At 42.2% G+C, this 14,339-nt stretch overlaps 1 protein-coding gene across 1 annotated transcript in view; it reads right to left on the reverse strand.

The window, feature by feature from the left end:
- Positions 1-271: 271 nt before the first annotated feature.
- Positions 272-14,339, reverse strand: part of RP1 (RP1 axonemal microtubule associated) — a 185,368-nt gene continuing 171,300 nt past the window's right edge. Inside the window, exons 33-35 of the mRNA XM_075125222.1 lie at positions 5,719-5,938; positions 3,903-4,057; positions 272-877 (exon numbers count right to left, since the gene is read on the reverse strand). Of these exons, the coding sequence (XP_074981323.1) occupies positions 860-877; positions 3,903-4,057; positions 5,719-5,938 (393 nt within the window). The 3' untranslated portion in view covers positions 272-859. The remainder of the gene's footprint in view (positions 878-3,902; positions 4,058-5,718; positions 5,939-14,339) is intronic.

Here is a 14,339-nt window from a genome sequence, read left to right on the forward strand (position 1 = left end):
GAAGAGCACAGGAGGGTGCGGTACGCATCAGAGAAGCTTTGAAAACCAGTTTCATGACTGGCCAGGCTACGGTGTGAAAGTTCTGTTTGTTTCTCCTTGATGAAACCCCCTGCCCTTGGTTCACTCTACTTCCCTGTAAGCTAACCACCCTCCCCTCCTCCCTTCGATCACCGCTTGCAGAGGCAATAAAGTCATTGTTGCTTCACATTCATGCATTCTTTATTCATTCATCACACAAATAGGGGGATGACTACCAAGGTAGCCCAGGAGGGGTGGTGGAGGAGGGAAGGAAAATGCCACACAGCACTTTAAGCACAGCACTTTAAAAGTTTACAACTTTAAAATTTATTGAATGCCAGCCTTCTTTCTTTTGGGGCAATCCTCTGTGGCGGAGTGGCTGGTTGGCCGGTGGCCCCCCCACCGCGTTCTTGGGCGTCTGGGTGCAGAGGCTATGGAACTTGGGGAGGAGGGCGGTTGGTTACACAGGGGCTGTAGTAGCAGTCTGTGCTCCAGCTGCCTTTGCTGCAGATCAACCATACACTGGAGCTCAACCATACATCCAGCAGCCTCAGCATTGAATCCTGCCTCCTCTCATCATGCTCCTGCCACATTTGAGCTTCAGCCCTGTCTTCAGCCCGCCACTTACTCTCTTCAGCCCACCACTTACTCTCTTCAGCCCACCACCTCTCCTCCCAGACATTTTGTGCTTTCCTGCACTCTGACATTATTTGCCTCCACGCATTCGTCTGTGCTTTGTCAGTGCGGGAGGACAGCATGAGCTCGGAGAACATTTCATCTCGAGTGCGTTTTTTTTTCTTTCTAAGCTTCACTAGCCTCTGGGAAGGAGAAGATCCTGTGATCATTGAAACACATGCAACTGGTGGAGAAAAAAAAAGGGACAGCGGTATTTAAAAAGACACATTTTATAAAACAGTGGCTACACTCTTTCAGGGTAAACCTTGTTGTTAACATTACATACATAGCACATGTGCTTTCGTTACAAGGTCGCATTTTGCCTCCCCCCCCACCTTGTGGCTACCCCCTCAACCCGTGTTGTTCCCCGTGGCTAACAGCGGGGAACATTTCTGTTTAGCCACAGGCAAACAGCCCAGCAGGAACGGGCTCCTCTGAGTGTCCCCTGAAGAAAGCACTCTATTTCAACCAGGTGACCATGAATTATATCTCACTCTCCTGAGGATAACACAGAGAGATAAAGAACGGATGTTGTTTGAATGCCAGCAAACATACACTGCAATGCTTTGTTGTACAATGATTCCCGAGTACGTGTTACTGGCCTGGAGTGGTAAAGTGTCCTACCATGAAGGACACAATAAGGCTGCCCTCCCCAGAAACCTTTTGCAAAGGCTTTGGGAGTACATCCAGGAGAGCCGCGAATGCCAGGGCAAAGTAATCCTTTCACATGCTTGCTTTTAAACCATGTATAGTATTTTGAAAGGTACACTCACCGGAGGTCCCTTCTCCACCTGCCGGGGCCAGGAAGCAGCCTTGGGTGGGTTCAGGGGGTACTGGCTCCAGATCCAGGGTGAGAAACAGTTCCTGGCTGTCAGGAAAACTGGTTTCTCCGCTTGCTTGCTGTGAGCTATCTACAACCTCATCATCATCATCTTCTTCGTCCCCAAAACCTGCTTCCGTGTTTCCTCCATCTCCATTGAAGGAGTCAAACAACACGGCTGGGGTAGTGGTGGCTGAACCCCCTAAAATGGCATGCAGCTCATCATAGAAGCGGCATGTTTGGGGCTCTGACCCGGAGCAGCTGTTCGCCTCTCTGGTTTTCTGGTAGGCTTGCCTCAGCTCCTTAAGTTTCATGCGGCACTGCTTCGGGTCCCTGTTATGGCCTCTGTCCTTCATGCCCTGGGAGATTTTGACAAAGGTTTTGGCATTTCGAAAACTGGAACGGAGTTCTGATAGCACGGATTCCTCTCCCCAAACAGCGATCAGATCGCATACCTCCCGTTCGGTCCATGCTGGACCTCTTTTGCGATTCTGGGACTCCATCATGGTCACCTCTGCTGATGAGCTCTGCATGGTCACCTGCAGCTTGCCACGCTGGCCAAACAGGAAATGAGATTCAAAAGTTCGCGGTTCTTTTCCTGTCTACCTGGTCACTGCATCTGAGTTGAGAGTGCTGTCCAGAGCGGTCACAATGGAGCACTCTCGGATAGCTCCCGGAGGCCAATACCGTCAAATTGTGTCCACAGTACCCAAAATTCGAGCCGGCAAGGCCGATTTAAGCGCTAATCCACTTGTCAGGGGTGGAGTAAGGAAATCGATTTTAAGAGCCCTTTAAGTCGAAATAAAGGGCTTCATCGTGTGGACGGGTGCAGGTTTACATCGACTTAATGCTGCTAAATTCGACCTAAAGTCCTAGTGTAGACCAGGGCTTAGAGTGAGAGTCCATGCTTCTCTTTCTGGGTGTCTTCCTAGTGGCCTCCAAAGATTCCCTTCTTTAGGGGAAGAATGCCTTGAGGTTTTCAGGGTGCTGAATCCATCCAGAGAGAGATGTGTGGTGGGATAGGTCTCCTGACCTGGCTCAGAAAGTGTTGCGGGCAGTGTTTTACGGTTAACGCTCTGAGCTTTATCTCCTTGGTCTTTTTTGTCCTGGGCTTTAGGACCAAGGAGAAGGAATACTTCTGCGATATGTGGGAATGCCCCAGACACACCTGGAGTGCTCATTGCTTACCGGTATAGCCTCCCGGCAAGAAAGGCAGCATTTGAAGCCTGGCGAGCCAGGCATGCTCCGCTAGGAGAAGACAAGTCTCCCAGAGAGGAAAAGAGAGGGAAAAACAACCCTCTCACCTAACTTGCTAACTAACTATAAACCGCATAACTGCAATAAAAAAAAACAGAAGGCTGAGCATGTTCTAGGTGGAAACGCTAGGGCTCCACCTCAGGCCGAGGCAATAGAGAAGGAACTGAGGGCAGATCGCTTGTTCACCCCTATATAGCCTTGGTGTCTGCCACATGGAGGTTTACGGTGCATGTGTGAGCGAAACAGACACGGATAGCTAGAAATCTCCAATTAAGGGCTCAAGAGGAGCATGAACTCCTGAAGTGGAGCATGCATAGGGCCACTACTCAACGAAGGAGCTAAGTTAAGTATGGAATAATGCCAGCTTGTGGACCCTGCAGGTAACTGACAGGAAGTGGGCTTGAGACACACATAGAAGCAGACAGGTTAGGGGTTCTCTAAGTTAGACACTGAATCTCGTTTCATCCTTTATGTTGTCGATATGATTGTTAAATGAAATAATTTCACAGAAATCTAAGACTCTCTGCTTTCTTAAGAATACTATAGCTTGGTGAGTAAGTATGAAAAAGGATTATCTTATTTTTAAACTCTGTCAGTGCATTCTCTTCTTTAAGTAAAATTTCTCATCTGAGGTTATACATTAAATATCTCTTCTTTCAGGGGGTGTCACTTGTTTTAGTCCCAAAAGCTACCTACGTTCCAAACAAATTTGGCTCCCCCTCACTTTTGTTATTGAAAATTATCAACAGAAATAATATTTAAGCTATGATTATCAAAACAGCTATTTACATTTAAAGGAATGAATCTCACAGCAATATAAGTTTCCTGCATGAATCATTTTTATGACACTAATTTTGGTTCTTTGTCACACACTGCATCCCACATTTGGGACATAAAAAGTTGAGAGGCATGATCACAAGGGTTATGACTCAGATAAGCTGCTTTACACATGCAAATGTAGAACCCTGATTATCACCTATGGAAAATCTAGGGATAAAGCTGGAACAGAATACTGCTACAAAAATCTATAAGGAGAATTTTGTTCTTACAATCAAGAGCTGGTGGTAGACATTCAGAAAACAGTGCTATTGTTTGAGTTTGTAAGAAAACTTAAAGATTTGTGTCTTTTTACCTTGTTCCTTTGAAATTTTCCTCCTTTTACCAATGATTCGTGCAGTTTCCTCACACCTGTGTCCCCTCTTTCACCATACAGAGTGATATAAACATTTGCAAAGGTTTCTGATCCCCAGTGGTCACCAGTGTGTATAGAGACAATATACTTGTTGACTATACAAAGAAAGAAGATTGTTTGAACAAAACAGATTGAATTGAAAGGGAAAGCTTCAAGGAAAACTGCAATATAATTTAAAGATATTCTAATAAAATCAGAGAAACTACAACCAAAAAAAGAACACATTACATGGAGATTAGAACAGAAAGGGAGTGGTTCTTCTGATCCAATTCCCACTGGAGTCATTGACAGTGGGAACTTGATTGTCCCTATGTGGCTCTTGTGCTAGTACACTTGGAAAAAATCATTCTGTTTTATTGTATGGGACTCTGGAGGAACTAAGGAGAAGTCAATTCTTGTCCGTCAGAAGAATAAATGTCTCCATGATAATAATAATAATAATAAAAAAGTAACCATCCAGGAGGAAGGCACTTCTTGACATGATGCAAATTAGAGCAGAGGGGATGGACATAACGTAGTATCTGAATTCATGACAGTGTATGTATTATATGACAAGCTAATGAACACATTTAACATTGTAAGGTACATGATGCCTTTTAAAGTCTTCTGTCTTTATAATGCAGTCATATGACTGCATTTCGCTGGTCCAGTCTACAGTGTCAGAGAGGCCTTTTTCTGGGAAGTATCAATAAGGCTGCAGCCCTATGTTACGCTTTATGGAGATAGTGACATAGTAACATGAGCTCCTAAATTTTTTTTCTATATATAATTTTCAATATACATTATTATTTGGCTAATATTTAGCTATATATGAGGTCATAATTAATCAGTGTAGTTTTCCTTTAAGATCCATAGTAATTTTCAGATGCTCAGATAGGAGCAAACCGTGTTACCATGTTAGAACATTTAGGCTATGTCTACACTACAGACCTTACAGTTGCACAGCTGTACCACTGCAGCAGCACGGTTGTATGGTCTCCTGTGTAGCCCCTCTATGCCGACGGGAGAGGGTTCTCCCGTCGGCATCATTAAACCACTCCAAATGAGCAGTGGTAGCTATGTCAACAGGAGACGCTCTCTGGCCAACATAGTGCTGTCCACACAGGCGCTTTTGTCTGTGAAACTTATGTCGATCAAGGGGTGATTTTTTTCACACCCCTAATCAACAAAAGTTTTACCGATGAAAGTGCTAGTGTAGACATAGCCTCAGTTTAGAGAAACCATGACAGTTGGGCCCTTAACCAATTGACCTGCATGTGTAATGCACAAATGTGAAGCTCTCTATTCTTTAATTTTATGGGTACAATTTTGGAAGGCCCTCTGAAAAAGTGGGACCTTCCCACATTACATAAATGCCCTTGAAATTACAGCACAACTTTAGTGTACAGTAATGATTATTTCTGATATTCACTTCAGTAACTCAAGCTATGATAAGCTAAAGAATTCAATACTAAGTCTACCAAAATTGACTTCCATAGCTTTGATTTATGTCTTATCTTTTATTAGCATAATTAGATTTTTCCAGTTTTGCACACTTAGAGTTATGCACAAAATTTAGCAAATGTTAAACCCAATTTGTCATGTAACTAGGAGAGATTTTAAAATGTGCAATATTGTCGCAATGCATGCGCAAACAGAGTCACTGCAGAAGCACCACAGATTTTAAGTAAGGAGAATGATTAAATGTCATATTTGCTGAATTTATTCTTTTTCAAAGTCTGGTTCACTTTGTTCCTGTCTCCTTTGCTATTTTTACCTGGTAAAGGTTTCTGGTTCTCATTCACTGCAGGGAATTCTTTCACCAGCTCTCTGTCTTCCCTGTTAACAGAGAGCCAGCAGTTACAGTCAAAGTTCACTTCTTGTTTAGTATGTAGTTCTTGCATGTGAAAGGACTTCAGATGCCAGCCCTCAAAACCTGGCAAATCATCACAGCTGACCCGAATCTTGTACACATCCCCCACATCTCCAGTTTCAACCTGCAATAAATATAATGAAGAAAAGTAGGCTATCAAGGCAGCATCATGAACAGAGACTTTTTCCAAATGGCATAGGACAGATGAAGTTAATGTTAACAGACAGGAAGGATGATTTTGTGGTTAAGATAAAGGAGATAAGCAATCTATTCCTGGTTTTCCTATAGAATTCTGGTGTGACCTTGGGCATGCCATCTGAATCTTCCTTCTCTGTTTCCTTATCTGAAAAATGGGGATGATACTTTCCCTGCTAAGGAGCTGTGAGGCTAAATTCATTAATATCTGTGCACTGAGGGCCTTGGATGGAAGCTGTTATGTAATGGTCTGATCATGCCGGCTGCTGAGTGCCCTCAACTACTATTAAAATCAATAGGATCAAGCCCTAAGTGTTAGGTATTATGGGTAATAACAAGAAGTAATAATAAAGCCTCGCTCAAGTAGTTTTAATGAAACATTCACTTGTATAATAATATATTTCATAATCCAAATGATTTCATATCCGCTTCGTTGGAAAACAGGAGCCGTTTTGTTCTTTTAAAAAAAAATCATTAACCTTATACATCTAGCTTTGCACTATAGGGTTGCCCTTCCCTACTGTCAATGATGTAACCACATTGGCCTGATGATCGGGAATGGGAAAGTTGAATCCCTTGATACTTTTGCTGGTTAACTTCAAGTCCCGGTGGGATCTTTCCACTGCTCACTACCTCCATGGATCTCTCTGAGCCCCAGTTTATCCATCCAATCCACAGCTTAAGGCAGTGGAGGGGCTGAGGGTGAATGATATTGATAGCAAAAAACCTGGATAGACATGGCAAAATTTGCAGTCAGATCCCTCCTCATTACTTTCTCATTTCCTTAGTGTCTGTGGGGCAGGGAAGAGAGAAGGGAACTGCTGAACCCACCAGCCTCTCCTCTCCCCACCTCTCATTCCAGGAGGTAGTTAGCTGCAGCCTTCCGAAGCTGTAAAAGTTGTTGGATTGGATGGAGAAAGCAACCTTCATTCACAGCCATCAGGCCAAAGCAGCACCCACATCTGATTGTTTCATCAGCCTACTGCTGGAAACAATAGTGGCTTCAAGAGAAACAAGAGACGAAGCTCGTTTTAAAAGGTAACAATTAATTTTAAGACAGGACTAAGCAAAAAAATGTTGCCCAGGGTCTTGTATTCCATCAAAACTACCTTCTCTCATTTTATAAGTTAATATTTTCAGTCCAACTACAACATAAGGCTTTGTGACCAGTGCCTGAGTGAGTTAACCTGTTATTTAGAGACAGCAGAGGAACATTTTATATTATTTTGGGCAGAGGATGGTTAGTTGCCCTACTCTCATTAACATCAACAGAAGTCATGTAGCTAAAATATGGTGGAATGTTTTGAATATTCGGAGGAAACTGTCAGTTAAAAAGGTGGCACCTATTAAAATAATACTGCAATCAGAAGAGGAAAATGAGTTAATTCTACCTCCAAGCTAAACCCCAGAAGTCAGAGGGCAGTTCATAGGGACTGGGGCATGAAATCCTCCTCATTGTCCATGTATTGGTAGCAGTGCTGCTCTGTGGCTGATAATGTGGCCTTGAGGCTGTAGTTATTCACTGGAGAATCCACCAGACTTCCCCCTCTCTTTCCTTGGCCTGCACTTACTTGCCCCAAGCCCTGCTATATGGGGATACAAGAGCATCCTTTGTGGAGCTGTACTCTGAAGTACACAGTGGGTTTGCAGCCCTTTGTGGGTTCACCATATTCTTCCCAAGTCTTGTGCAGTGGAATCACATTGATTCCACTGTGTTTAACAATATCGCAGTGTCCATGCAAGGGGAGACAGAATTTCCCCATTGCACGAACAGGGTTTTATTTCAAGAGTTTTTCATTCAAGGTTGCGGAGGCTGCAAAGGGTATCATGAGGCATGGCTATATTTGTTGTACTAATCCATCTAATTCTTCTCAGAGGTGTGTGTTTTTCTCTTATTCTCAAAGGGAGAACGTACTGTTCTTCTACATGTCCAAATTGTGCCTTCTTCAGAAGCAATGAAGTCATAAGTTCTGCTTTTTCACAGCAGGACTTTCTGTTTTTAAAATTATTGCCTGCAGTTTTTCCTTCATACAAATGGACCCCTTGACTCCATTTATATCACACAGCTACTTAGTTGTACATACCAAAGAGTATTTACTGGACAAAAACTTTGTGATTTAGAATTGCAAAAATACAGCACTCGGATATTTTTCTTTTTACTTACGGTGCCAAATTGTACCCCACCTTCTTATCTTGTCTTCTGCTACCCAGCCCTCTGCAGCCCTCTAGACTTCTAAACAGTTGCAAAGAAATTCTAAAGACATTTTAAAAAATACATATTGCATTCCTTGTAGCAAATGTGAAGACAATATACATTGTAGATGTAACGTACAGGAAGACAGTTTCAGAGACTATTTCACTACTGTTTAAAGCGTGACTGCTCTTCAACCATTGTTTTCCCTTCATTTCCCATAATCCTGATTTCAATGAACTCTATGACTATGCCTCCAACCAGAATACACCTGCAGCCAGACTTCTTCCTGATCTACTGAATTAAACTGCACTGGGTAATCTCAATTGAATTCAGCAGATATTTCTCTCCTTTTAACATTTTTTCCTCTCATTCAATCATTATTATCCTCTTTTCTATTTCAGTCTTTTGGTCCATCACCGTAATGCATGTTTTTATTACATTCTATTACAATTCTAACCCTTTCCTGAGCAACTTACCATGATCACCTTTCTATTTCAGAACTGGATTCCTACCTTGGCTCCAATAATTTTCTTTCTTCACCTTCTGATCCCTATAAGCTTCAAATTAATGCAAAATATCCTAAATAGAGCTGAGCGAATAATTCTTAGCAATGCAGCCTCTCTCCTCATCTTATGGAGTATTTGCAAGTAGAATACTCTTTCCTCATATTTATTCATGATTCAAAGTTTGCTAATTAATTTTGTCACATATTTTTCCTCTCTCAGTCACAGTTTGAGCCAAGTATTCTATACTTGGTGCTTGAAATTTGAGCTATGTTAGTTGTGATTGGTCATATAGTAAGTAACAGGTATTGCTTCTGTTCCAGGATTGAATGAGCATAACTCTTATAATCAAGAGATGGCTTTGAACAAGCCACTGGGGCTTTGACTCTCTCAGAGAAAGGTACCAGATAAAGGAAGATTAGGTAAATTTGTAATATTTTGAGCCTTTTTCTTTCTTGGCTCCACAAGACTTCTTCAGAGGAACCAGTCCTAGAATAGTTAGGCTACTCTAAGATTTATTGTCTGGATGCATACCTTAACTTTAATTCATTGTCACTTTCACATAAAGCATGTGTGCATGCATGTGTCATCCTAGGTACAAAGGGTGTGGTCAGATCATTGTAGGATTCATGTAATTGCCTCTGTATCAGTGCTCTGGAAACCCTGGCTTCTAATGTGCTAAGCAGTGACCCTTCTCACAGAAAATATACAACGTGCATTGCTTCTTGTCTTAATCTATAGATGTTAAGGAGAACAATATTTCACCCTCTTCCTTGTAACAAACTTTTATGTGCTTGAAAACGGTTATCATGGCCCACTCAGTCCTCTTTTCTCCAAACGACATAGTATTTAATATTCTGCCATTCCCACTACTGCTGACACAGAGTAATCATGAATGGGTGCATGGTCCTCTTTGCAGAAGTTTGTGGTCACATCCTTATCTAGCTCATTTAATACCACCTGTTCCAGCACTCTGGAGATTGGTTTTAAGGATCCCATCCTCATGATGTCTAGTAGTGCTACTTCTCACATGATAATTATTTGGATTACAGTAGCATGCACAATGTGCTAGGTGCTTTCCAAATACATAATAAAATACCATTCATGCCCTGAAAAGCTCACAATGTAAGAAAACAAGAATCATGCAGAGCTTGGGGAAAGGGATAAATATACCATATAAATATATCCATTCTATGTGAGCTTAGCAGGTCTTCTATGAGCCCTCAAAATTTCACAAAAGTAAACCCAAAAGGGATGCCTGGAGAGCCGAAACAAATCATATTTGTGGGCAAACATGGATTTATTATTATTATTTTATTATTTATCTATTTTTGCATTATGTGCCCAGCTCCACTTTCATAGATTCTATGGCCAGATGGAGTGATTGTTATCATTCAGTCTGATCTCTGCATAACCCAGACCATAGAACTTCCCTGAATTAATTCCTTTTTGAACCAGAGCATATTTAAAAATTGCCTGTGATGGAGAATCCACTACATCTGTTGATAAGTTGTTCCAATGGTTAATTACCTTCACTGTTAAAAATGTACATCTCATTTCCAGACTGCATTTGTCTAGCTTCAACAAACTTGTTTGTGCCTTTACTGAAAATTAAGATATACCTGCCAGTATGTCATAGCCAAGATGCTTGGAAATACAACAAAACATATGTTTAACTAGTTAGGTTACGGAATGTTAAAACTAATGAAAAATGTTCCAGAATGTTTCTGCTTCTATTTCCCAAGAACAAGCAAACATCAAGATGACAAATCATGTAAAATGTCCGTGTTTTAAATAGAGGCATAATTGTAAAAAGGAATGTAGGGTGTGTTATCAGAGCCTTAAATCTAGCTTGCAAAGTGGCCACGCCAACCCCTCTCCTTTCCAAAGGAAACATTTCTGCTTGTGTTTTTGAAACTCCGTGAAAAACTTGTGTAGTTGGAAATTTTAAACTATTGTTTATTTCTTAAAACACTGAAACGGCAAACACCTTTTGAGATGTATAGTTGCAAATATTTTGTATCTAAATGCAAGCCTTCATATAATAACTGCCTGAAATCACTGTTATAGGAATAGCAACATGTTTATGTACAAATATGGCAAAATCATTTGATGTTATAACTGGTTACCAATATAAGAAGCCACTTAAGTATAGAATGTTTATATTAATGGCAATGAATTAATTACGGACTGTGTGCAAGCAAACCCCCTCTCAACTCAGGAAGGCAAGAAAATCATCATTCCAAAAATTGTCATGTAGAATCAACAACTTAAGCTAAAGATTTTGTAAAAGTCTATTTAATTTTAGAAGACTGGGGAACTGAAAACTCTTAAATAAAGAACAAAGAGTTTTGGATTTTGAAGACAGAATTTCATTTCCTGACAAACTAACAAAATTGAGCAAATATCTCAGAGAATGGACTGAATAAAAAGAATGAGTTAAAACTAGCTTTGAAAGTTATCTGTTGCCTTCCTGCCACAAGAAGAACAAAGGCAATTATGAAATGTAGCATAGTCATTAAGCAGACTGCATGTTCAGGACCTGAAAATTTCACCTAAGACAACCTCAAAGGCATGAAGCCAATGAATGGGTGACAGTAACCAACACTGAATCTAAACAAGCCTGAAAGAGAAGTGTTTTCCTATAATTTCATGAAAATAGGAAGCAGAAGGGTACAAAATACTGAAGAGAGCATCCCCATACCCTCTGCTACCCTGCTCCAGCATCACACTTCCTAAGCAAGCTGCCACAGACAGATAAAAAAAACAGAGAAGATTCAAGAAGAAACCAGGCCCAGGAGAACTTCCCCAAGACTTCACTATGGATTGGTGAGAGGAAGTTAACTAAGATTCTGCAAAGGGATTAGATTTAAAACTCTCACAGTGATTTTGTTGGAATATTAAAATGCTTTTTTCAGAGGAACAGCCGTGTTAGTCTGTATTCGCAAAAAGAAAAGGAGTACTTGTGGCACCTTAGAGACTAACCAATTTATTTGAGCATGAGCTTTCGTGAGCCACAGCTCACTTCATCAGATGTGTACCGTGGAAACTGCAGCAGACTTTATATACACCCAGAAATCATGAAACAATACCTCCTCCCACCCCACTGTCCTGCTGGTAATAGCTGATCTAAAGTGATCAACAGGTGGGCCATTTCCAGCACAAATCCAGGTTTTCTCACCCTCCACCCCCCCACACAAATTCACTCTCCTGCTGGTGCTAGCCCATCCAAAGTGACAACTCTTTACATAATCAAGTCGGGCTATTTCCTGCATAGATCAAGGTTCTCACATCCCCCCCACCCCCATACACACACAAACTCACTCTCCTGCTGGTAATAGCTCATCTAAACTGACCACTCTCCAGGTTTAAATCCAAGTTAAACCAGAACATCTGGGGGGGGGGGGGGGGAGGAAAAAACAAGAGGAAACAGGCTACCTTGCATAATGACTTAGCCACTCCCAGTCTCTATTTAAGCCTAAATTAATAGTATCCAATTTGCAAATGAATTCCAATTCAGCAGTTTCTCGCTGGAGTCTGGATTTGAAGTTTTTTTGTTTTAAGATAGCGACCTTCATGTCTGTGATTGCGTGACCAGAGAGATTGAAGTGTTCTCCGACTGGTTTATGAATGTTATAATTCTTGACATCTGATTTGTGTCCATTTATTCTTTTACGTAGAGACTGTCCAGTTTGACCAATGTACATGGCAGAGGGGCATTGCTGGCACATGATGGCATATATCACATTGGTGGATGTGCAGGTGAACGAGCCTCTGATAGTGTGGCTGATGTTATTAGGCCCTGTGATGGTGTCCCCTGAATAGATATGTGGGCACAATTGGCAACGGGCTTTGTTGCAAGGATAAGTTCCTGGGTTAGTGGTTCTGTTGTGTGGTATGTGGTTGTTGGTGAGTATTTGCTTCAGGTTGCGGGGCTGTCTGTAGGCAAGGACTGGCCTGTCTCCCAAGACTTGTGAGAGTGTTGGGTCATCCTTTAGGATAGGTTGTAGATCCTTAATAATGCGTTGGAGGGGTTTTAGTTGGGGGCTGAAGGTGACCGCTAGTGGCGTTCTGTTATTTTCTTTGTTAGGCCTGTCCTGTAGTAGGTAACTTCTGGGAACTCTTCTGGCTCTATCAATCTGTTTCTTTACTTCTGCAGGTGGGTACTGTAGTTGTAAGAAAGCTTGACAGAGATCTTGTAGGTGTTTGTCTCTGTCTGAGGGGTTGGAGCAAATGCGGTTGTATCACAGAGCTTGGCTGTAGACGATGGATCGTGTGGTGTGGTCAGGGTGAAAGCTGGAGGCATGCAGGTAGGAATAGCGGTCAGTAGGTTTCCGGTATAGGGTGGTGTTTATGTGGCCATTGTTTATTAGCACTGTAGTGTCCAGGAAGTGGATCTCTTGTGTGGACTGGACCAGGCTGAGGTTGGTGGTGGGATGGAAATTGTTGAAATCATGGTGGAATTCCTCAAGGGCTTCTTTTCCATGGGTCCAGATGATGAAGATGTCATCAATATAGCGCAAGTAGAGTAGGGGCTTTAGGGGACGAGAGCTGAGGAAGCGTTGTTCTAAATCAGCCATAAAAATGTTGGCATACTGTGGGGCCATGCGGGTACCCATAGCAGTGACGCTGATCTGAAGGTATACATTGTCCCCAAATGTGAAATAGTTATGGGTAAGGACAAAGTCACAAAGTTCAGCCACCAGGTTAGCCGTGACATTATCGGGGATAGTGTTCTTGACGGCTTGTAGTCCATCTTTGTGTGGAATGTTGGTGTAGAGGGCTTCTACATCCATAGTAGCCAGGATGGTGTTATCAGGAAGATCACCGATGGATTGAAGTTTCCTCAGGAAGTCAGTGGTGTCTCGAAGGTAGCTGGGAGTGCTGGTAGCGTAGGGCCTGAGGAGGGAGTCTACATAGCCAGACAATCCTGCTGTCAGGGTGCCAATGCCTGAGATGATGGGGCGCCCAGGATTTCCAGGTTTATGGATCTTGGGTAGTAGATAGAATATCCCAGGTCGGGGTTCCAGGGGTGTGTCTGTGCGGATTTGATCTTGTGCTTTTTAGTAAAATCCAGCCACGAGGAAGATCAAGATCCTCTACAGCAAACAGGGAAAGATTAAGAATGAGCTCTCAAAAATGGATACTCTCATAAAGAACCAACCTTCCACACAAACTTCCTCGTGGCTGGATTTTACTAAAACTAGACAAGCCATTTACAACGCACACTTTGCTTCTCTACAAAAGAAAAAAGACACTAAACTTTCTAAACTACTACATGCTACAAGGGGCCACAGCAATGGTTCCCTCACCCCACCTAGCAATATTGTTAACCTATCCAACTATACTCTCAGCCCAGCAGAAGCAGCTGTTCTATCTCGGGGCCTCTCCTTCTGCCCCTCCACCCCCACGAACATGATACAGTTCTGTGGTGACCTAGAATCCTATTTTCGACGTCTCCGTCTCAAGGAATATTTCCAAAATACCTCTGAACAACATACTAATCCACAGAGGTCTCCCTGCCAACACTACAGAAAGAGGGATTCTAGATGGACTCCTCCTGAAGGTCGAAACAGCAGACTGGACTTCTACATAGAGTGCTTCCGCCGACGTGCACGGGCTGAAATTGTGGA

Source organism: Caretta caretta, chromosome 2, assembly GCF_965140235.1.
Source record: "Caretta caretta isolate rCarCar2 chromosome 2, rCarCar1.hap1, whole genome shotgun sequence".
NCBI classification, from domain to species: Eukaryota; Metazoa; Chordata; order Testudines; family Cheloniidae; genus Caretta; species Caretta caretta.